The following is a 22,435-nucleotide window of genomic DNA, read 5'->3' as shown; positions in this document are numbered from 1 at the left end:
CTTTCCTCGTTTTCTTTACAGTCGGCATGGCAGAAATGAGCGGAGAGGGGTTCGCGGCACGGATGCAGACTGATATTATTAAAGTGGTGCTGCCACCTTTTGGTAAAAGGAGGATTTATAGTTTCAAGTTTCATTTTTTTTTTAATTTATTTGAACAGTGCAGGCGGGCCATAAATAATACATTCTAAGACCGAAGCTGCGGGCTGTATGAAATCTGACCGGAGGCCGGATTTGGCCCGCGGGCCAGACTGCGCTGCTCTAAGTACATAATAAAATGAATATCAAAGCAAAAATTGTGGATTTTCCATGATACGTCTCCTGGCGGTCATTCGCAATTCATAGAACTGTAGTTACATTCGTAATTTTTGGGTTTTTGCGACTATGTAAATTTTAGTGAAGCCTTAAAACATATTTTTAAAAGTCAGTTTAACTTTGAAATGTTGAAGTATTTAAAAATACAATAAACTGTTTAAAAATATAATTATAAAAGTTGTGTGCGGATATCATAAAAATATTGACTCCACATCGCGGATTTTCACTTATCACAACAGTCTTGGAATCAGTTATCAGTCATAAACGAGGGCTTACTGTAGTCGGGAGGTGCTTGGGGAGCGTTTCTCCAAGGACGGTGATGGAGGAGGAAGAAGGAAGCCAGCAGCCCAACAACACACAACGGTGAGACAGAGGTCATGCAGTACAGTCCTCGTTTTATTTTGCACCATTTGCTTACACGACATTTAAACGCAGATAAGCCCCCCGGCTACGCCAACCTCCTTCCTCACGCATGTGCACGCAGCATTCACTCTGCAGCAGTCAGTCGCACGCAAGCTGTCAGAATAATCGCAACAAAATATTTCTTTTTTGTATTACTTTCAGACCAAATGTCATGTGGTGTTTATTAAGAATGATAAAACCACTACGCCGTTACCTTTTCTCTCTGTCGTCGTCAAAACATAAAAGCCGTTTGCCCCAGAGAGCACAGCTTGGATGAATCCCCCGCCGTCTTTTATTAGCGCAATAACCGACTTGGTTTCCCACCTTATTTTGCCATGAAACGTTTGAACAACAGTGACAGTACGATACAGGAGAGTGACTGGTAACTCTGCTGTGAATCACTTGAGAGACAAGTACAAATTCTGCATAGCTGGGTGTGCTGCCTGCCTTGTAGTACATAGTGGCGAGAGCAAAGGCACTACTTAACCCCACGTGTCACTGGTTTAAATTTCGCTCCCAAGCTTTGCCACCCTCTTTATTGTTAACGTTATTTTTATTAGGTTTACAGCATCTTGCAGCCATTTCATTGGATGTTGTGGAGTTTATGCCAGCAGTAATCGAACATAGACGATTCCAACGACTTCTATTTTTGCAAGCGATGGGAAAGTGACGTATGGTGTAAAGCATGTCAGCACATTTGTAGTTCATTTGTGTGGCAGGGTTCCTACCCCCCTCCTCAACGGTTTTTTGTCAGTGAAAGCAATACAAATACCACCAGGCCATCACTATAGTACCATTAAATTAGTTGTAAGTCAATGTTTAGTCATAAGAGTTATGAAAACATTTGTCAGTTCAGTTTAAGCTGCTGAGAGAGTAGGGTGCTTCTGTTCTGCTCTCAAGGTTATTGCTGCAAACTGAGCGATAACGGCATACAGAAACATAGACAGACATTGCAATATGGATTACTAAATACTAACTAGCTTTATTTGCACATAGGAAGATCAAAAGAAGAAACTTTGGAGCTATTGGGCCAAAAAAGGAACAGGCAACAGCCGATGATTTGGAAATAATCAGCAATCAGATGAAAACTTTGGAAGCAAATCAGCAGAAAACTCTGGACAGTCTTCAAGACACTGGAAGTAAGATTAGAGGTGAGATCAGGGACATCAAGAAGAGTATAATGGAAATGGAGACCTGGCTGTGTGGGTTAGAAACCAAGATGGAAGAAATTGCATTTCTCAAAGCTGAGAATGCCAAGAAAGATCAGCTGATAAAAGTTCTCACCAATAGAGTAGAAGATATTGACCAGCAATATAAAATGTGGTCATCACTGGGCCAAAGATCGCGCCCAGAAATTATGCTGCATCGCTGAGACATCAAAATGGAACTGATGGTGGAGATGAAGATGAAAACTGATCTGTGGAACACCAAGTGGTAGATTTCCTTACAACAAAAACATATCACTGAATAAGGCATTTGTGGATTACTGCCGAATTCTTCCTAAAAGAGCAGCATGTGGAGGTAGGGTGAGCAAAAATCACGTGGTGCTACTTAGATTCACAAGTGTTAAGCACAAGGTTGCTCTACTGCAACACAGAAAGAATCTGAGCGGTTCCAATGTCTACATTAATGAAAATTTCAACAAAAAAAATGCAACCATTGCTTGGAGAGCCCGCCAACTGAAAAAGTAAAGAAAAATACAAAGCACTTGTACGACAAATTGCAAAATCTACATAAAGGTGAAGGGATCATCTCCAGAAAACACCAAACCAGTGCTGATTAGAGCAATAGATGATCTGGATGAATACGCAAATTGAGGTATGTCAAGCCCAACTACATCCCAAACCATAACAAAAATGGAAACAGGCAAAATCTAACGAACTTGGCTGCGAGATATGAGAACATTCATTTGACTTGACTATTAAAGTAAAGGGCACACGCATCCTACCGAAGCCCTCTACAGAAGAAAAAAATGAAAGGGCAATAAAAGATTTAGAAAAGCAACTATCAATGCAGGATTGGAGTACGGTTTACGAGGAAACTGATGTAAATTCATATGAAAGTTTCTTCAAAATCCTGCTGGAACTATATGACAAACATTGCCCTATAATCAAGGTAATGGATAATAAGGGGAAAAAAAGAAATATGTGCCATGGATCAGTAAAATCTTACTGAAAGCCTGCAAAAAGAAAAAGTACCTAGTATATATAAAAAAGTGAATCAACACTTATAAAATACAAAGCCTACAGAAACAAGGTCAATAACCAAATGAGAGTAGAAAAGAACAAATTTCATGGGAGTTTAAGATCAGGGGATGTTTGAGAATAATTGTCAATTTTTTTATTTGTGAAGCCCTTTGAAACTTGCCTGTGATTTAGGGCTATATAAATAAACTTGACTTGACTTGACATGACAGAAAACTTGACAACAGGCAGAGGAAAAGGACGTCAAGACCTCCCCCCCCACACTTACTTCCACCCATCCATATTCTGTATTGCTTGTCCCCACAGGGGTCGCGGTGGTGCTATAGAGCCTATCCCAGCAGTCATTGGGCAGTCGGCAGGGGACACCCCGAACTGGTTGCCAACCATGCATGTTTTTGGGATGAAGGAAGAAACCGGAGGGCCCGGAGAAAATCCACGCAGGCACGAGGAGAATATGAAAACTCAAAAACTGTTAAGTGGACATGCTAACAGCTGATTAGTCATGAACTATAATTTTGTAATGTCTTAGATCAGGGGTTTTCAACTGGTTTTGTCCAAGGGACCACCATTATAAACAAGAAGTAACTCGGGGACCACAGCTTTGGTGGAATATTATTACTACCAGCTCAGTGGCCTAGTGGTAGAGTGTCCACCCTGAAACTGGAAGGCTGTGGGTTCAAACCCCAGCCAGGTCATACCAAAGACTATAAAAATGGGACCCATTGCCTCCCTACTTGGCACTCAGCATCAAGGGTTGGAATTGGGGGGTTAGATCACCAAAATGATTCCTGAGCGCGGCACCGCTACTGCTCCCCTCTCCCCCAGGGGTTGGATCACAATCACACGGGGATGGGTAAAATGCAGAGGACAAATTTCACCGCACCCAGATGTGTGTGGCAATCATTGGGACTTTAACTTTTTTACTTTTTTATTTCGCACCGACCTATACAGGCTATTTACTTTCAATGAATCACAACTTCGGTGCATTTTCTCACACTGCGAATTGCCCGCTGAACTGCCTTTACACTGGTTCGTGGATCCTGTGGAGGCTTTTTTTGTGTGTTTTGAAGTGTTCTTCTGGGTATTTGGGGAGGGGGCTGTGTGGCAGACCTATAAGTCTCTGTGTCCAAATCTATATTATTTGGGCCTCTCACTAGCAAGCCTGCATTGTTTCTTTATTTACAACTTTTTGCCTTTATTGACTTGTAATGTGTCACACGTATTAGTTTCTTTTGTCGGCGTTGTGAGTGGCAGTCCTATTAAATTTGCGCTCATGTCATCTGTGTATCTTATATGTACCTACTCTGCGATTTGAATGCTGCTGGAAAATTGAATTTCCCCGCTGGGATCTATAGAGTATGTCTCTCTCTGTCTGCCTCTCTCTCTCTCTCTCTCTCTCTCTCTCTTTATTTTTTACATTGACGTGATGTTGGGAATCAAAATATTTCTTTTTGAACAGCTCCTGACCAGAGGGTTGAAATCCTTCCTACTACTCTTCACCATGGCCCAGACTACCGTCTCCGCCACGCTCTGCTTCCAACTCTACAGACTGAAGTATACTTTTGGATTGTACAGTGTAAGAACGATACGTGCTCATTACAACTTTATTTGTTGGAGAAAAACAAATGCTCATTGCATTGTGTATTGTATATTGCAAAAGATGCTAATATCACTGGTAGCTGTACAACATTAACGCCCGGCGGTTTACTAACCCTTGCAAATGCTTCTTTGGATAAGAATTTGAAAATTCGGACTAAAAGTCGCTCTAGAGTACAAGTCGCATCAGCCATAAAATGCACAATATAGAGGAAAAAAAAACATATAAGTTGCGCTGACGTTTAAGTTGCATTTTGGGGGAAATTTATTTGACAAAATCCAACACAAGAACAGACATGAACCAGCAACAAGAGGCTAACGATACGGTATGCTAACGTGACATAAACACAAACGAGGAGCTGAGAACGGGCCTGATGTAACATTAACAGTTATTCAAATAACTATAACATAAATAACACGTTTATCAAACCATCTGTGTCACTCCAAATCATTAAATTCATAGATCGAGTTCGTCATCCTTTCTGTAAACAACGCCGTGTGTGCGGCGCACCGCTGACATCAGACTCGTCGTCAGTTGCAGTTCAAATTATTCCACAGGCCCATATAACAATATATAAGTTATATATCAAATAACAATTATATAAATAACAATTTTATCGAACCATCCGTGTCACTCCAAATCTCTAAAGCCATCGGAATCTCAGAATGAAAAAGTCCCAGAATGCATTTTTCTGAGCTGTGTGCAAGCGACCTATAAAACTGATAACATTGATCCAACTTGAATTGAACATTTATTATAATAAACAAAAAACAAACAAAAAAAGAACAATCAAGTCAAGTTTATTTACTATGTAGCCCTTAATCACAGACAAGTCTCTAAGGGCTTCAAATGGCGACAATTATTAATTAAGGTGACTATTGTTTGGGTTTACAGATTATCTTGATCGTATGATTATGTTGGAATGTAGACTAGAATTATTAACTTTGTTTAAACCTTTTACCTTTCCTTGACTCTGAAAAGTTTAACCATTCAGTTGTTGAAACTTTCCAAATGGTGTGGAAACATTCTTGCTTAGTTAATCATCTATAATGCTCCGCTAGTTCCTGTTTCCACGACCTTGTAAAACAATGAGTTGGGACCCTCCGCACTGATTAACCAGTTGCTAAGGTGACCACCAAACATGTCCAATGTCACCCCCACCCTACTTGTTCTCAATAAATATGCGCTTGCAAGAGACCAAAGGCAGACTTTGTTCGATAATTGCTGTACCTACAGTAACGAGCAAATTCTCCACTTGCAAGTGCTCCTCCGGAACGGTTGATGTGGAACCCAGACAGCCGTTTGGGTGTCACCTAACCTCCTCGATCAGGCAGGAAGGGTGGGGAGGGGGCAGGACAGACAGCACAAACTGCAGCCGAATTGGCCAACACAGGTTAATGAAAGGCCATTGTATAAAAATGTCTTTTAAATCGTGTCTTAAATGCTTCTACTAAGGTAGCAGCTCTGATATCTATCGATATGGCATTCCAAAGCTCTGAAGCCCGAATAGAGAATGCTCTTGAACCTGCAAATTTCTTTTTGCCCCTTAGGGTCACTTAAAGACCAGCGTTTTGCGAACAAAGGTTTCAGGACAGAACGTAAGGTACAACTAGGTTGATCAAATAGGAAGGCGCAAAGCCATGCATTGTTGTTATAGGTTCGTAAGTTAGTCCGCTTCTACCAATAAGATTGTCCACTATCTTGCGAGCATGCCGAGTCATGGAGCGCATGGGGCGTGGTAGGACATTTAGGACATCACAGCCATCTACCACATCCGTTCCTGTGTCCAGTCATCTTGACTTTGTCTTGCCTCTGGATCTTGATGGTCTCGGACGAGAGAGTGAAGCTGACGTACTGCGCAACCCTCCCTCATTTTAATCCAAGTCTAGCGCAAGTCATGACTTCAAACCATCCTGTGCAACCTTCACAAGTCCTGTGGCAATGGGCGAGTAGCGAATCAGCAGGTGTAGATACACTGGGAGCTGACAGTCACAGACCTACATACAGGCGGGCAGCTCAGGGCATGCGGTCACTCTCTACTGGACTGAAGCAGCAGTGGAGTTCGGCAGCCCACTGAGTGTCTGTGCAGCCCTTTTTTTAGGATTCACTCTGCTCACCTCAATGAAGGAAGTGGCCAGAAAAGGGGCCCTGAACATAGTCTTCTTCATACCACACAGCCAGCTTGCCACAACTGGTGGGGATCTCTCCAAGCGGTGGAACAACAACAAAGAAAAAAGTGAATGTGCTCAACCTTGTAATATCGAATGTGCGAACCCTGCTAAACAACATCAAGTCAAACAGGCCTGAAAGAAGAACTGCACTGGTCGCCAGAGAACTAGCTCGCTACAACGTGGACTTAGCAGCCCTCAGCCGGACATGCTTTGCAGACAAGGGACTACTCAAAGAACTGAACGGCGGTTGATAGAGTGGTGCTCACTCTAACTTATTTGCAAGAACCACCCGGGAGACAGTATGCCCTTTTAGCACTTGCAAGTGGAGAAAACGTTCGTCACTGTGCATACAGCGATGTTCGAACAAAGTCTGCCTTTTAAATATTTTGTTTATTTATTTTATTTTATGCACTGATCAGCTGGCACTTTTAAATTGTATTGTACAAGTGAGACAATGACAATAAAGATCTATTCTAAGTCTGCCTTGGTCCATTGCAAGAGCATATTTATTGAGAGAAAGCAGGGTAGGGGTTAGAGTGGACAGGTTTGGTGAACCCCCGGCCTCTGGTCAAATCAGAGCAGAGGGTGTTTTACAACGTTGGAGGAAACAGAACAACTTTGATTGCTTCCTCTGCAGCTGGTCAATCAAGCAGAGGATGCAATCACTTCATTTTACTGCGTTGTGAGAGCAGGACAAGTTTGGTTAGAATAGAATAGAATAGAATAGAAATAGAATAGAATAGAATAGAATAGAATAGAATAGATCTCTATTGTCATTGTCACAAGAACAACTAAATTAAAAGTGCCAACCGATCAGTGCATCTGCTAAAATAAAAAATACAAACTAAAAGTCTATACAAACTAAAAACCACACAAAAGAACAAGTGAGATGTAATACCACACCCTCATATTTTTGTTAAAAAAAAGACATGTAATTTCACACCCCCATATTGCACAGTTAAAATGCAGCATTTAGTGTGACTACCACTGTAGGGTAAAAGCTGCTGGCGAATCTGCTAGTCCTTGATTTAATTGATCTGTAGCGTCTGCCTGATGGCAACAGTTCGAAAAGGGAGTGGCTAGGGTGGGAAGTGTCCTTTAGAATGTTCTGTGGGGCAGCTAACGATCTTTTGTGCTGTGTTGATGACCACTTGGAGCTTTTTCCTCTGAGCTGCAGTGCAGCTGGTGTACCAAACACATACACAGCATGATAGAATGCTCTCTATGAAGCACCAGCAGTCTTTGCGTGATGCTGTACCTCCTGAGCACCCTTAGGAAGTAGTCTCTGCTGGGCCTTTTTTAGCAGCTCAGAGGTGTTCACGCTCTAGGTAAAGTCCTCCTCGATGTGGACTCCCAGGAAGTGGAAGGAGGACACCCTCTCCATACAGACCCCGTTGATGATAAAAGGTGGAATGTCCATTTTTTTTCCTCTTAAAGTCAACGACCAGTTCTTGGGTTTTAGCCGTGTTTAGGAGCAGGTTGTTCTCTCCGCACCACTCCGATAGCTACACCACTTCGTCCCTGTAGGCAGACTCATCCCCCTTTGAGATGAGCCCCACCACAGTGGTGTCATCCGCAAACTTTACAATGGTGTCGCTGCGGTGGGCGGGAGTGCATGTGTGTGTGTAGACTCTACACACACACACATGCACCCCCGTGTAGAGTAGAGTCTACACTGTAGAGTGTGTAGCGTAGTGGGCTCAGTACGCAGCCCTGTGGGGAGCCAGTACTAAAGCTGAGAGGTGTGGATGTATGACGGCCCACTCTCACCCTCTGGCTGCAACCTGTCAAGAAGCTGTTAATCCACATGCAGATGTTGTGTGGAAGTCCCAGGTCCCCCAGTATGTCCACCAGTCTGTGGGGGAGGATGGTGTTAAATGCAGAGCTGAAGTCCACAAAGAGCATTAGCACATAGCTCCCCGGCTGCTCCAGGTGGGACAATGCAGCATGGAGGGCTGTAGCTACTGTGTCCTCTGTGGATCTATTAGCCCTATCGGCAAATTGGTGGGGGTCAAAACCTCTGAGCAGGAGTGATGTGATGTGACCCCGGACCAGCTTTTCAAAGCACTTCATCACCACCGGGGTGAGTGCGACTGGCCGGTAGTCATTAAGGCTGGTGATGTGGCGTTTCTTGGGCAGGGGGACTATAGTGGAGGATTTTAAACAGGATGGGACAGTGGACTCGGTAAGGGACTGGTTGAAGATCTTGGTGAAGACCCCAGCCAGCTGATCTGCGCAGTCCTTTAGGACACCCCCAGTGACGCCGTCAGGACCCGCAGCCTTCCTTGGGTTGATGGTCCGCAGCTTGCGCCTCACCTCATGCTCCTCCACTGTGCGGATGAAGCTGCTGTGGACCATGGGATATGATGTTGCCGCTTTAGGTGGCTCGGACTCGAACCGGGCAGAGAAGGTGTTAAGGTCCTATGCCAGTGAGGCGTCCCTTCAGCAGCTCCGATGGTGGTCCTGTAGCTAGTAAGATACTGGACTCCCTGCCACACCTGCTTGCTGTTGTTGCTGTCCAGGTGATCCTCAATCCTCCTGTTGTAGTCAAGCTGGGCCTCTCTGATGCCTCTCCTCAGGTTGGCTCTGGCTGCGCTGTAGAGAGCCCCGTCCTCAGACCTGAGGGACAGGGCAGTGTCCCTCTCCTCCAACAGCCGAAGGACCACCCGGGTCATCCAGGGCAAATGGTTGGGGTATATCCGCATGTGTTTGTCCACCGTGACAGTGTCCGTGCAGTGCTTGATATAACACAGAACACGGTCTGTGAACACGTTCAGGTCCCGGTGTTCGAAGATGTCCCAGTTAGTTCTGTCGAAGCAGTCCTGCAACTGCTGAGCGGCGTCATCAGTCCAGATTTTAACAGTTTTAGTGATGACAGAAGCAGATTTCCTGATGGTGGTATATGCAGGGATTAATAGCAGTGACGTGGTCAGACTGGCCCAGGTGAGGTAGCTGTTTTGCCCTGTAGCCTAGCTTGATGTTGGAGTAGACCTTGTCTAGAGTGTTAGCTCCTCTAGTGGCACATTTAACGTGCTGGTGGAATCTAGGGAGTGCTGCTTTCAAGTCTGCATGATTAAAGTCTCCTGCTATGATGTGGACTGCGACAGGATATCTACTCAGCTGGCTGCTAATACTGTCATGTAATAGTCCAATAGCTAGCTCAGCATGAGCCTCCGGAGGTATGTAGACAACAGTCGTCATGACTACGGTAAATTCATGAGGGAGGTAAAAGGGCCTGCATTTAATAGCCACATACTCCAAGTCCAGGCAGCAGTGACTGTCTACAGTGACTATATTAGTACACCAGTTGTTATTGACGTACATACAGAGCCCCCCTCCCTTGCTCTTGCCGGAGTTCTCAGTCCTATCATGACGCTGTGTGGTAGCCAGCTAGCTCGATAGCAGAGTCCGGTATGAGTGGATAAAGCCAGGTTTCCGTGATCAGCAGCATGCAGCAGTCCGTCACGGTCCGGTTCGCTGAGATCTGTAGCCATAGTTCATCCATCTTGTTACCTGGCGTTGGTGAGAAACAGGCTAGGGAGCGGTGGTTTGCATGGCCGCTTCCGTAGCCTGGTTAGCGCGCCGGCCCTGCAGCCTCGGTTTTGCCTCCTCTCTCTGCGCCGCCTTCGCTTCCTCTCAGCGGGGATGGTGATCCAAGGGGAGCCCGGGCGCCTGATGATATCCTCCGGTATGTTTTGAGAGCGGAGAAATTCAGCTGTGACACTCAACTCGCAGCAAACCCCTATCCTGAGGAGATCCTGCCGGTTGTAGGTGGTGTATGATCGACAAACAGTGAGTACAAACACTAACAAAAAACAAACAATGCGTAGATCGGGAGAGCACTGAGCGCAACTGCGTGCGCCGCCATGTCAGTTAGGTCATCATTATAGTCTACATTCCAACATAATCATACGATCAAAATAATCTATCAACCCTAACAAATCCCTCCTGTTTTATCATATGATTATGTCACCCCGATCAACAAACATAAACAAGAAAATATAAGGAAGATAGAAAAACACAAAATAAAAAACACAGAAACAGTACATCATTGTATCCATCACTTGCAAGGCATTTTCGATGGTCAAATCATCAAGTTCCTGTAAAACATTTTCAGCTAAACAACATCATCGCAATCTTCCTTCCGCAGCGCATTTAAGTCATCACATTCGACATGTCTGAGATGTTGTATTTGCACCTGAGCTACGGTAGAAGACAAAATCCTTGCCACAGCAGATTTCAAATATGAGATAACACAGGTCGTAAATAAGCACAACAATACCAGCACAGCAAGCATAGGAGTCACAAGTTTCAACAGCAGTTGCCACCAGGCGCTAGAGATTAGCCATGAAAAGTAATCCCATTGTGGGACCTTGTCGTCCGATTTGGCCAGCTGTAAATTCTTCAGTGAGTTCATGGTGTCGTTGATGTGAGTGTCATTATCTCCTGGAATGTATATGTGCAACAGGAAGTCCCAATAATGTGGCATACGCCACCTTGTGCTGCAGTCATCAAGCCCAGAACCATCCTGTTTTGCAAGACCATTAGCCCAATAGCCTGAATCTCTCTGTTTTGTCCATCAGCGAGAGTTTCACAAAAGCTTGAAAACAATAGTTCAGTGTCTCTATGAAGAGTGATTGTTTTCCAACTCCAATCCAAGGAAATAGCAAATGAACGTCATAGAATAGTGTCATTTCCTCGGATGTAACATGGGTAGTTCATTCCAGGTGGCCTTTTTGTATAGTGGGCCACTTGTGGCATCTTTCGTCCTTCAACAGTCACATTGAGATTAATCCAAAAGAGTTCGATCACAGGTTTATTTCTGAGTCCAGGGCGGTAGGGGTAGCGTCACTGACTGTGACAGCACGGTGTTGACATCCAACTCCTCCCATAGAGACCATACATTTCGCTTCACTAATGTCCATCACATTGGCCTCCAGGTGAACTTGCGTGGAGGAAGGGGGGAGTTTGGAACACACATAGTACCTCACCTGTGTAGGATCCCACAGTGAACTTCACGCACTGGTACCAAGTGTTGGTTTTGTATGGATTTTCTGGGGTCCCATGACCAGTCCTCATGGCTTTCTTCATGTGACCATCTTCTCCTTCGGTTGACTTTGTCAATGGGTCTATTCAGATGAGTCAATAGACCATAGCACGCTACAACCACAACGCAGCAGAGGATCCACCTGGCATGTGGCGTCCCCCTTGCTACTAGGTTGGCAGAGACACCGGTACATCCCATTGCCTGTCAGAGTGGGGATTGCTGAATTCTTCACTAACATTGAGACACACCACCCTAAACGATGGAGCCCCTTTGTAGTCAGAACTTCCCCACCACTCCGAAAACAAGGTTCCAGCACTCCCTGTAACTTGCAGTGGCTGAGGTGAATCCAGCTGGGCCTTCCAGCAACGTTCAGTGCAGTGTTGTTAGTCACCTAAATGTTGAACAGAGGCTGTGATGTACCGAAGTCAAATTCCTTGTTTGGCAGGCTCAAACATGGCGAATAAAAATTTTTGAATCTTGAAAAGTGGGGGTAGTCAACAAGACTTGGAGTGGTCCCTCACACCGTGGCTTGCCCAGTTTTTCCTTTTGACGACCTTTATGTCAACCCAGTCTCCTAGCTTGATGGGGTTGTTGACCTGTCGGGCCGAAAGATCAAGCGGCAGTAAATTTGCATTTGACACATCTTTCAGTTTGTTTTCCAAAGGTGTTAACCCTTCTGAAGTGGGAGTGATTCTCATATAGAGCTTCTTTTAGGTTTCCGTGTGGATTATGCTTCCCACAAGCAGGACATGCTTTAAAAAAGTTTTTAAATTTAACCAACTCAATCTCTCGGATTTAACTCACATATAGAAGTTTGTATAATTTTATATCACAACCAATCAATTATTTCTCTTAAATTTAGCATCTCTTAAATGCTCAATTTTGCTTCATCCAATCTCACCAGGGCGAGACACTCATGTGCACTAGTGTGGACCAGTTTCTGCTCACAAACAAATTTCTTTCTTTTCCTCCCTTTTTTATTTTTCCAAATTGTTTCTGTTTTGCGGTGCAAATCGAAACTACCACAGTCTAGCAAATTTCGTTATTGCCGTGGGTTTTTGCTAATACTGCTTTATAGTCAATTTATTCTACCAGTCACACAAACTCTAGCACTTTTTGTTTCTTTCAGGCCTATTCAGGATGGGTGTAAAACCCTCCCAAACAGCTTGGAAAACAGACAAAAAAGAATATACGCCCTTCTTCGATTAGGAAAAAGAAGCTCTGTTTTTCTTAGTCCGTTCCTTCCACTGGGTCTTGAACCCAAGCTGTTTCTTGGCTCGGAAAAACCAAAGCCGTATCTCTTAGCTCGGACAAACCAAAGCCGTATCTCATAGATGGGACAAACCAAAGCCGTATCTCATGCACTTTTACTTTTTGCGCGTTTCATATTACACAACTTTAGGGCTTTTACTTACTCATCCCCTGGTTCGTCGCACTGCCGGATCCCGTCAATCCACTGTAGTCAGACGAAGGCAGACCTAAGATGCTGGCCCAGCGAAGAATTTTCTTCCCAGGTCCTTCTTTACCAGGTCCTGCTAATGGACAAACTGTCAACAGTTTGCAGCACATCGTCCTCCGTCGGTCAGCAGTGGGTATGTTGAGATCCAGGTCACGGCACGTAAATGTTAGAGTGGTGCTCACTCTAACTTATTTGCAAGAACCACACGGGAGACAGTATGCCCTTTTAGCACTTATGAGTGGAGAAAACGTTTGTCACTGTGCATACAGGATGTTCAAACAATGTCTGACTTTCGTCTGTTGCAAGAGAGTATTTATTGAGAAAAAGCAGGGTGGGGGTGAGAGTGGACAGGTTTGGTAAACCCCCGGCCTCTGGTCAAATCAGAGCAGGGGGTGTTTTTCTATCAACCCTAACAGCGGTTATACCTTCTGGTTATACCTTCTTCTGGAGTGGCTTAAATAGCACCGAACGGTGTGAAGCAGGTGTGGGATTTGCCTTCAAATCCATTTTGTTTGCCAGCTCACAAGACTTCCTCAGGGCGGACCATCAGACCTGGAAAGGAATCATTGGGAAGCATGGCATCGGTAAATGCAACAGCAACGGTTTACTGCTGCTCAAGTCATGCGCTGCAAATTACTTTGTCATTACTAACCATATTCCGCCTACTGAGCAGCAACAAGACGTCATGGATGCACCATAACCATAAGCATTGGCATCTCATAGATTACGTCATCACCAGAAAGAGGGATAGGCAGGAAGGACGTCAGCGTGACCAAGGCTATGTGTGGTGCTGACTGCTGGACTGATCATGGACTCGTGTTTAAACTCAAACTCCGTATCTTGCTTGTGAGAAGACCCCAAGACCAAAAGACTGCAAAGAGACTGAACGTCTCCAAGTTGAAGAGCAGCAAAGTTCGAGAGTAAACTGACTGATACGATGCACAATGATGGGGCCAGCATAGAGGAGCAGTGGCCAACCCTCAGAGACGTCATATAGTCAAATGCCTCTGAACACAATGGACAAGCTACCCGGCGTAACCAAGACTGGTTTGACGAAAATGAGGAAAGGATACAGGTGATACTCAGAGAGAAACAACAACTCCTTCGAGTGCATCCTCATGACCCATCCTCATGACCCATGTTCATGACCCAAGAAGGATGCCTTCACTAATGGAAAAAGGGACATCCGCAAGAAGCTAAGCGAGATGCAGGACAACTGGTTCAGCAACAAGGCAAATAAAATCCGGGGCTTTGTTGACAGCCACTACTTTTTACAACGTGCTGAAGGCTGTGTACAGACCTCGGTCCTATGGATCCTCACCCCTCCTCAATGCAGATGGGACCCAGCTTCTGATTGAGGAGAAGCAGATACAGGAGAGATGGGCTGAACACTTCAACAGCGTCCTCAACCGCCCAGCCTGAGTCAACGACTAAGCCACCGACTACCTGCCTCAAGTACAACACAAACCTGAACTGGACAACCTCCCCACTGAAGAAGAAGTCAGAAAGGCTGTTAAGCAACTCTCCTGTGACAAAGCAGCAAGCGCGCATGTTATCCCTGCTGAAGTGTACAAGGCGGGAGGCCCTGCTATGATACAGACATTGACTCTGCTCTTCCGGTCCAGTTCAAGGATGCCAGTGTCATCCACATCTACAAGGGGAAGGGCAATCGCCAGTCTTGCGACAACCACAGAGGCATCTCCCTCCTGTCCGTAGCCGGGAAGCTCTTAGCTCGAGTACTGCTCAACCGTCTCCTGCAACACCTAGAACAAGGACACTTCCCAGGAGGCCAGTGTGGCTTCGGTCTTGGGACCATGCGGCAACTCCAAGAGAATTGCCAAGAGCAACACTGCAGCCCCTACATGACGTTTGTCGACTTGACAAAGGCTTTCGTCACGGTCAGCAGGGACGGCTTATGGAAGATCATGGAGAAGTTTGGCTGCCCCAGCAAGTTCATCATGCTTGTCCTCCTGTTCTATGATGGCATGATGGTGAAGGTACGGGACAACGGAGATGAATCGGAAATGGCAGGACAAAATCCCCGACACGGAGATCCTGGGGGTGCACATCAGTGAGGACCTCTCCTGGACCAACAAAACTGCATCACTGGCGAAGGAAGCTCAGCGCCGCCTGTACTTCCTGCGGAAACTCAGGCGAGCAAGTGCTCCTCCGGCCATCATGACCACATTCTACCGTGGCACCATTGAGAGCGTCCTCTCCAGTTGTATCGCTGTGTGGGGTGGTAGCTGTACTGAATACAACATGAAGGCCCTGCAGCGTATAGTATTATTGGCGCTTCACTCCCCTCCCTGAAGGACATTTACACCTCCCATCTCACCCGCAAGGCGACCACGATTGTGTGTGATGTGAGTCACCCCGCTCACTCTTTGTTTGATCTTCTGCCCTCCACCAGACTCACCAACAGCTTCATACTCCAGGCTATTAGGATCCTGAACTCTCCCCCCCCCTCCCTCCTCCACCCTCGGCTGCATAACGTCCAGTACTTTTGCACTATATTCTGACTGTCTGCTGTATGCACACTTGCTCCATTTTTGCTCCTCTTATTTATTTATTTATTTATTTATTTATTTATTTATTTATTTATTTATTTATTATTCATCAACCTTATTTATTCATTGTTTGTGCCTTCTTGTTTTTACTTTTTGTGCTGTTTACTCGTATGTATATTGTGTAATATGTCTTGTCACCGTGGGATAGTGGGAAACGTAATTTAAATCTCTTTGTGTGTCTCGACATGTGAAGAAATTGACGATAAAGCATGCCCAGTGTCTACACCCTACACAAAGCACAGGTCAGATGGGCTGAACACGTTGTGAGGAAGGATTCTTTGTGTAAATTCTCATGCAAGGGAAATTGTGAACAATTGTGTCCTCTGCAGGCGGAGCTATGGTCATGCAGGCGAACAAAAGATGGCCGATCTGCCAACTGATAGTCTTACTCCTGACCTTCCTCCATTCTCACATGTTGGAGTGGATTTCTTTGGACCAATAGAGATGAGAAGAGGGTGTGGCGTGGCGAAATGCTATTTACTTGCCCAGAAGTTGCACACTCAATGGATACAAACATCTGTGTGAATGCGTTTAGGCACTTTATGCCAGAAGAGGCCAAGTAAAAGAATTAATGTCAGACAATGGAACTAATTTGATTTCTGCTGAAAAGGAGCTACGGGACGCCCTGAAATGTTGAAACATGGATCTAATTGAGTATAGTCTCATCCAGAAAGATGTCAAGTGGACGTTCAACCCTCCAGCTGGTGCACACCCTGGATTTTACCCTCCACTACACACCAGCAGTCCTTGGATGATGAAGGTCTAGTGACAGTGATGTGTGAGGTTGAATCTATCATAAACCGCCGTCCTTTGACAACCGTTTCCAATGACCTTAATGACTTCGAACCATTGATCCCTAGTCACCTACTGCTGTCACGTCTCGTCCTCGGTTGTTTTATTATGTGCATGTTGCCATGATTTCTGTTTGCGTCACCCCTCCCCTCCTGTGTCACCTCACGATCAGTGTAATCACCCTCACCTGCCTCTCGTCACCTGTCGTGTATTTAAATCCTGTCTGCCCCTCACTCCCTATCGGATTATTTCTTGTCTCACGTATCTGTCAGTTCTGTTTTTGTTTGCCAGCCCTGTCGGTCAGTCCCGTTGATATTTGTTAGACCGTTAAGTTATGTTAGTTTGCCGGTTCTGTTGGGTTGTTCACCTTATCCTCCCTTCCAACTACCTTTTCCCTTCAATAAACCCTGGTCCAAGCTGCGTTTGGTCGCCCTGCTCCATTCCGATCCATGACAACTGCAGCTTAAGATCCAGCCCGTGCTTCCACGAGGAACAGTCAAACAGGAAGATTTATATGCCAGAAGGCTGTGGCGACATACACAGTATATCGCAAATCTTTTCTGGAAATGGTGGATATAAGAATATTTAATAATTGATAATACTTTAGTAATTTAAAATTAATCAATAATTTAATAATTGTAAAATTTAAATAAAGCTGAAGAGATCGTCCCCAGAAAACACCAAACCAGTGCTGATCAAAACGATGGATGCCCTGGAGAAATACACAAATTGAGACAAATGTGGATACGACTTGGAAGATCAATTTTATCAGGAGTTAAATACCAACTTTGAAAAATACAAGATTATCTTTAGACATTATACAAACTTCTCAACGTCACTTCAATATAAAAAATGTGGATCAACGTGGATCACAGGTGTCAAACTCCAGTCCTCGGGGACCGCATTCCGACATGTTTTCCAAGTTTTCCTCGTTAAACACACCTGATTCAATTATCAGGCTCCTGCAGAATGTGAGGATGAACTGATCATTTGAATCAGGTGTGTTTAATGAGGGAAACTTGGAAAACAAGTAGGAATGCGGCCCCTGAGAACTGGAGTTTGACATCCCTGAGTCATGGCTCAAAGAAAGTACAGTCAACAAGTTTCCACCTCAAGATTCAAGAGTTTTTTATTCGCCATGTTTGAGCGTGCCAAATTTACCGAATTTGACTTCGGTAAATCACAGCCTCTGTTCAACATTTAGGTGAAGAACGAAAGATATTCTCAAACACCCCCTGATCTTAAATAAGCTCACAGATGCAAAAGCAAAAAAAGAGTCGAAATCTATATTGAAAACATTGTTTTCGTAACACTACTGAGTATGTCAATGGTGAGTTAAAATGTATGTGAATTTGTTACATCAAAAGCCAAACTGGGGATACATATAAAATATATTCAGACTCAGACAAAATAACCTTGGTCTTAGAGGACTGTTTATATTTGAACACCTTCAAATAAGCAGGAGCTACACGCTACCAGTGGCTGGTGTCAAATAGTGGAACAGAAATCTCTTGTATTATGTCTGAAAATACAGGCTGGTATCTATGCTGCTGATGTGTGCAAATGTAGTTACAAAACTCTTCAACACTGTTGTCAAACGCTAATACCGAAATACATAAACATTGTGGAATGCTGAATTGCTGAGCGTGTAATACATAAATGAGAGGGAGTTGCAGTCTTGAGGGTGCACCGCGAGATGATCTCCTAGCAGCAGGAACAGACACTTCCCCATGGTTGGAAGAGCTGTGGAAAAATTCTGTTGGCTAGAATCCATTACATCACTTGACTGGCATATAAGCTGGTAAGCCTGTCGGGAGGCAGTGACAGTGAACCGTCACCCCCTTACTGCAGCAACGCACACACTCACTTTTTTCCTTCAAACTACAGAAAGTTTATGACCATCAAAAATGAGTGGGGTTGCTGGACCAAGTAAGAAGCCAAACTGTATCACTTTCATACCATCGCTTGATTGACATACGTACAGGTAAGCCTTGTCGGGAGGCAATCACAGTGAACCGCACCCCCTCACCGCAGCAAGTTTGCCTGCGCATAAGAAAGCTAACAAGCTAATCAACGCATTACGCGTCAACGCACACACTCGCTTTTTTCTTTTAAACTAAAGAAAGTTTATGACCATCAAAAATGAGTGGGGTTGCTGGACCAAGTAAGAAGCAAAACTGTATAATTTTTATCCCATCGCTTGATTGACATACAGGTAAGCCTGTCGAGAGGCAATCACAGCCTCCTTGTCTTCCCTCACATTCATACATTCATGTGTAAATGGAACATCAATATTACATACATGTTTGATACTGATCAAACATCGTGACAATAATAACACATACTTTCACAATAGTCAATTTAACACATAATCATAACTATGATCGTGCATTCTCTTAGTTAGCAAGTTAAAACACTCAAGCATCTTCAAAATGTATTTTGACAAGCTGGTGACCTCTAGGTCAAGCTCAACCGTGGGATTGCAGTCTTCCACCCACGGTACCACTGTCAGCCCCTTGTCCTTACTCAACGCTTAATACATTCATGTGTAAATGAAACATCAGTGCTATGATGCTGTTCAAGTTGCTACTAACTATACAGTATTACAAAGCAGAATAAAATAAAATATATTGCAGCTTACTCTAACTGTGATTAACATGTCTCATTCTCATTACCTAACAATGAGCATGGGCTTCCCTAGTTAGCAAATTAAAATATTCAAGCAGTTTCAAAGTATATTATAGCAAAACAAAATAATATAACATAATCCAAAATTGTGTGTTGCTGTGCCTCAGAACAAGTCTTCATCTAATCAATGATTTTTTAAACTATTAATTTACTATGTTAGGTTAATCTGACTTCTGCACCATCTTCTGGTGAAATTTGGAACGGAAATGGAGGTTTACTGGTTCAACCAACAAATTCCCCTTTACCAATTAACAATAGTTAATTTTGAAGAAGTAACTTATAAGTAACCCCTACTCAGGCCCCCTTCTTCAGGTCTTCCATGCCAAGTTTTGAAATTTGGAATTTCATCTTAGCCAATTCGTCTGGGCCAAATCCAATACACACTCACGCACCATCTTTTACCATCCTATCCACCATGTAACTCGACATACAAGACAGGTAACGAGTGGCAGGTGACAGTGATTACACTGATTACTGGTAGACACAGGCGAGAAGGGGTGAGTGCACAGAGACGGGACGGAGACACAAAAGGAAACCATGACAGCTGACACTGACACACGAGGAAACGCAGAAAAGACGTCGAGGGGCGGAGAGGAGATGTGATAGCCCAAAAATGTGCTAGACATGCAATATTCAAGAGGTTCTGTTTTATTTTGCTTTTGAGAGATACATAACATGTGATATTTTTTCTCACTTTCTAGATGAGTGGTGAAGAAGAATCTTAATGTGTGTTGTTTGTGTTAAGATTCAAAGAAGACACACAAAATATGACCAAAACTACAAAATGTCCTTATGTCCCTACGAGGCGATGTTGTTGTTACATGTCATGGCCATGATTGTCTCTGAGGTCCACATGATTTCACAAATTTCTTAATGATGTGTTTTCCAAGCTTGCCAACAAGCTAGAGGCATGGTAAATCATTATCATCATGTTATTAAATAAGAAACAACACTGTCTGCTGGACAGGTCATAGTACCCTCTGTTTATCTGTTTGCAGTTTTTCACCGAAGCTGCTTCATCTACCTCCAGAACATTCGCCTGACCAGTACCGATTAATCAGGAATTTACAGACTCACTGTTCATACTTATTGTACACAATCCAAATGTACTAATTTTGTTTTTTTCTTTTCTTCATAATTAAGAAATATGTCAATTAGTAAGCGATATAACACAAGTATATATTTGTAATTGATGTTCTTACATTGTATAACATGTATTACTGTTCATTTCAATATTTTTAATTTGGTACTTTTTGTTTCATTGTATATAAATAAAGCATTTAAAAAACAAGTAAAGAAATGGCCTTCAGAGCATGCAGCATGTGAATTTCAACAAGTACAGCTTGCTGCAGAACCACGAGGGTGAAGCTGCCCCAGAAACAGGCTGCTTACTGACTTCAACTTAATGGCTGTAACCCACAGGTGTCAAACTCAAGGCCCGGGGGCCAGATACGGCCCGCCACATCATTTTATGTGGCCCGCGAAGACAAATTGTGCATTAAATTCGTGTCATTACTGGAATTGCAAATTGTCTTCACTTTTAATAATCTTTTTTTTTTAATATTTGACCAGCTTTTACTCGTCTGATTTGAAAACGAGTTATTTGTCAGTTTGTTTTGTCGCTTTCACTGTATATATGAGGTGCTCATACATTTATTTGGGTTGACAATCATAATGGCCCTCCGAAAGAAGCTATGACTACAATGCGGCCCGCGAAAAAAATGAGTTTGACACCCCTACTGTAACCCAACATTGCATAAATATAATTCAGTGCTTCAAATGTGTTCCTACACATGTCAGTAGGTTGACATAAGCATGAAGTTGTTTTTTACATGTTTATCGTGCAATGTGCGGTAAAACTGGCTGTAAACACACTAGTATTAGCTAATATGGTAGACTTTCCCTGTGCATCGCGTCTAGCACAAAAAAAATCAAATTAAAATGTGTTCAGTATGTATATTGTGATAAATTCTAGTTACTTTATTATTTTTATTACTTTATTATTAAAATTCTGTGCTTGTGTGTGTGTTTGACCTGCACAGATGCATCAGACAATCAGACAATACGATGAAGAGTCTTCAGTCTTTAGGGGCGTGCACAGGGTTTCACTGTACTTTTTGTAAAACTGTAATTTCCAATTTTTACAAGGTCAAGTACCATGTAGAAAACCATGTCAGCCTGGCCGTCAAATATGAAGGTATGCATGCATTATTTCAAGTTTCTCAAGTCAGTACTGTATTCCCTACTGTTTGTAAATTTGTGTGTGCGCGTGTGTGTATGTGTGAACGTGTGTATGTGTGTGCGCGTGTGTGTGTGCATGCACATACCCCTACCCCTATACAACGTTTAGGACTGTATGCACCCTTCTGTGCTTTGCATGTTTTAGCCTATGGCAGGTGGTACAGGGCTGCTACATTCCCAGCTGGGGAGGGGGCTAGGTGACACCCAAACTGAAAATGGCTGTCTGGATTTCTTGTCGACCAATTGGGATGAGGGATCTGAGGCGGATTACCACCCTCAAAGAGTCAATTGTAAAATTGAGGGCACTGTTAGGGTTGATAGATTAGTTTGATCCTATGCTTATGTTGGAATGTAACCTGTAATAATTAACCAAACATATCCTGTCTTAACAAAGTAGTAGAACAAAGTGCTAAGATCCTTTGAACTGATTGACCAGCTGCAGAGGAAGCAATCAAAGTTGATCTGTTTACACAACATCGTAAAACACCCCCGCTATGATTTGACCAGAGGCCAGGGGTTTCAACCGCATCCAGTCCACTCTCACCCCCACCCTGTTTCTCTCAATAAAATGCTCTTGCAAGAGGCCTGAGTCAGACTTTGTTCGATTATCGCTGTATGCACAGTTACGAACGAGCTCTCCACTTGCAAGTGTTCAAAAGGCATACTGTCTCCCGTGTGGTTCTTGCAAAATAAGTTGGAGTGAGCACCACTCTAACAGGCACCTTCCTGCAGCTCTTCACTTTGAATATGGACATCCACTTTTTCTGTGGATTGTTTTACAATATGTGTTCAATGTTGCCATCTATGCATCCATTGCAGCCTGGTCATCCTGGAAGGGTGATCCTCCAATCTGTGGTCTCTTTTCAAGGTTTCTCATTTTCGCCCAGTTGGGGTATTGTGAGTTTTTCCTTGCCTCCTGGTAGTTAAGATCAGGGGATGTTGAGAAACGTTT

General features: G+C 43.8%; 1 protein-coding gene across 4 annotated transcripts in view; it reads left to right on the top strand.

The window, feature by feature from the left end:
• LOC148398581 (membrane-spanning 4-domains subfamily A member 12-like) overlaps nucleotides 1–22,145 on the top strand; it is an 80,855-nt gene extending 58,710 nt beyond the window's left edge. The window contains exons 6-8 of one of the 4 annotated variants that reach the window (XR_015857810.1): nucleotides 4,378–4,494; nucleotides 19,944–20,155; nucleotides 20,241–22,145. Coding sequence is in view for 3 of the 4 variants with exons in the window: in XM_088372339.1 (XP_088228465.1) it covers nucleotides 4,378–4,494; nucleotides 15,956–16,004; nucleotides 16,092–16,204 (279 nt within the window). In the remaining variant the exon portion in view is untranslated. Of the gene's footprint in view, nucleotides 1–4,377; nucleotides 4,495–15,955; nucleotides 16,005–16,091; nucleotides 17,495–19,943; nucleotides 20,156–20,240 lie in introns of those variants that run through there. The other 3 variants (XM_088372339.1, XM_088372338.1, XM_088372337.1) reach the window with 3 other exon arrangements.
• The last annotated feature ends 290 nt before the right edge of the window (nucleotides 22,146–22,435 follow it).

This window comes from Syngnathus floridae, chromosome 4 (assembly GCF_059516105.1).
Source record: "Syngnathus floridae isolate MCC-2025c chromosome 4, RoL_Sflo_1.0, whole genome shotgun sequence".
Classification (NCBI taxonomy): Eukaryota; Metazoa; Chordata; class Actinopteri; order Syngnathiformes; family Syngnathidae; genus Syngnathus; species Syngnathus floridae.
The sequence above is the reverse complement of the archived record's forward strand: the minus strand, read 5'-3'. Positions and strand labels throughout refer to the sequence as shown.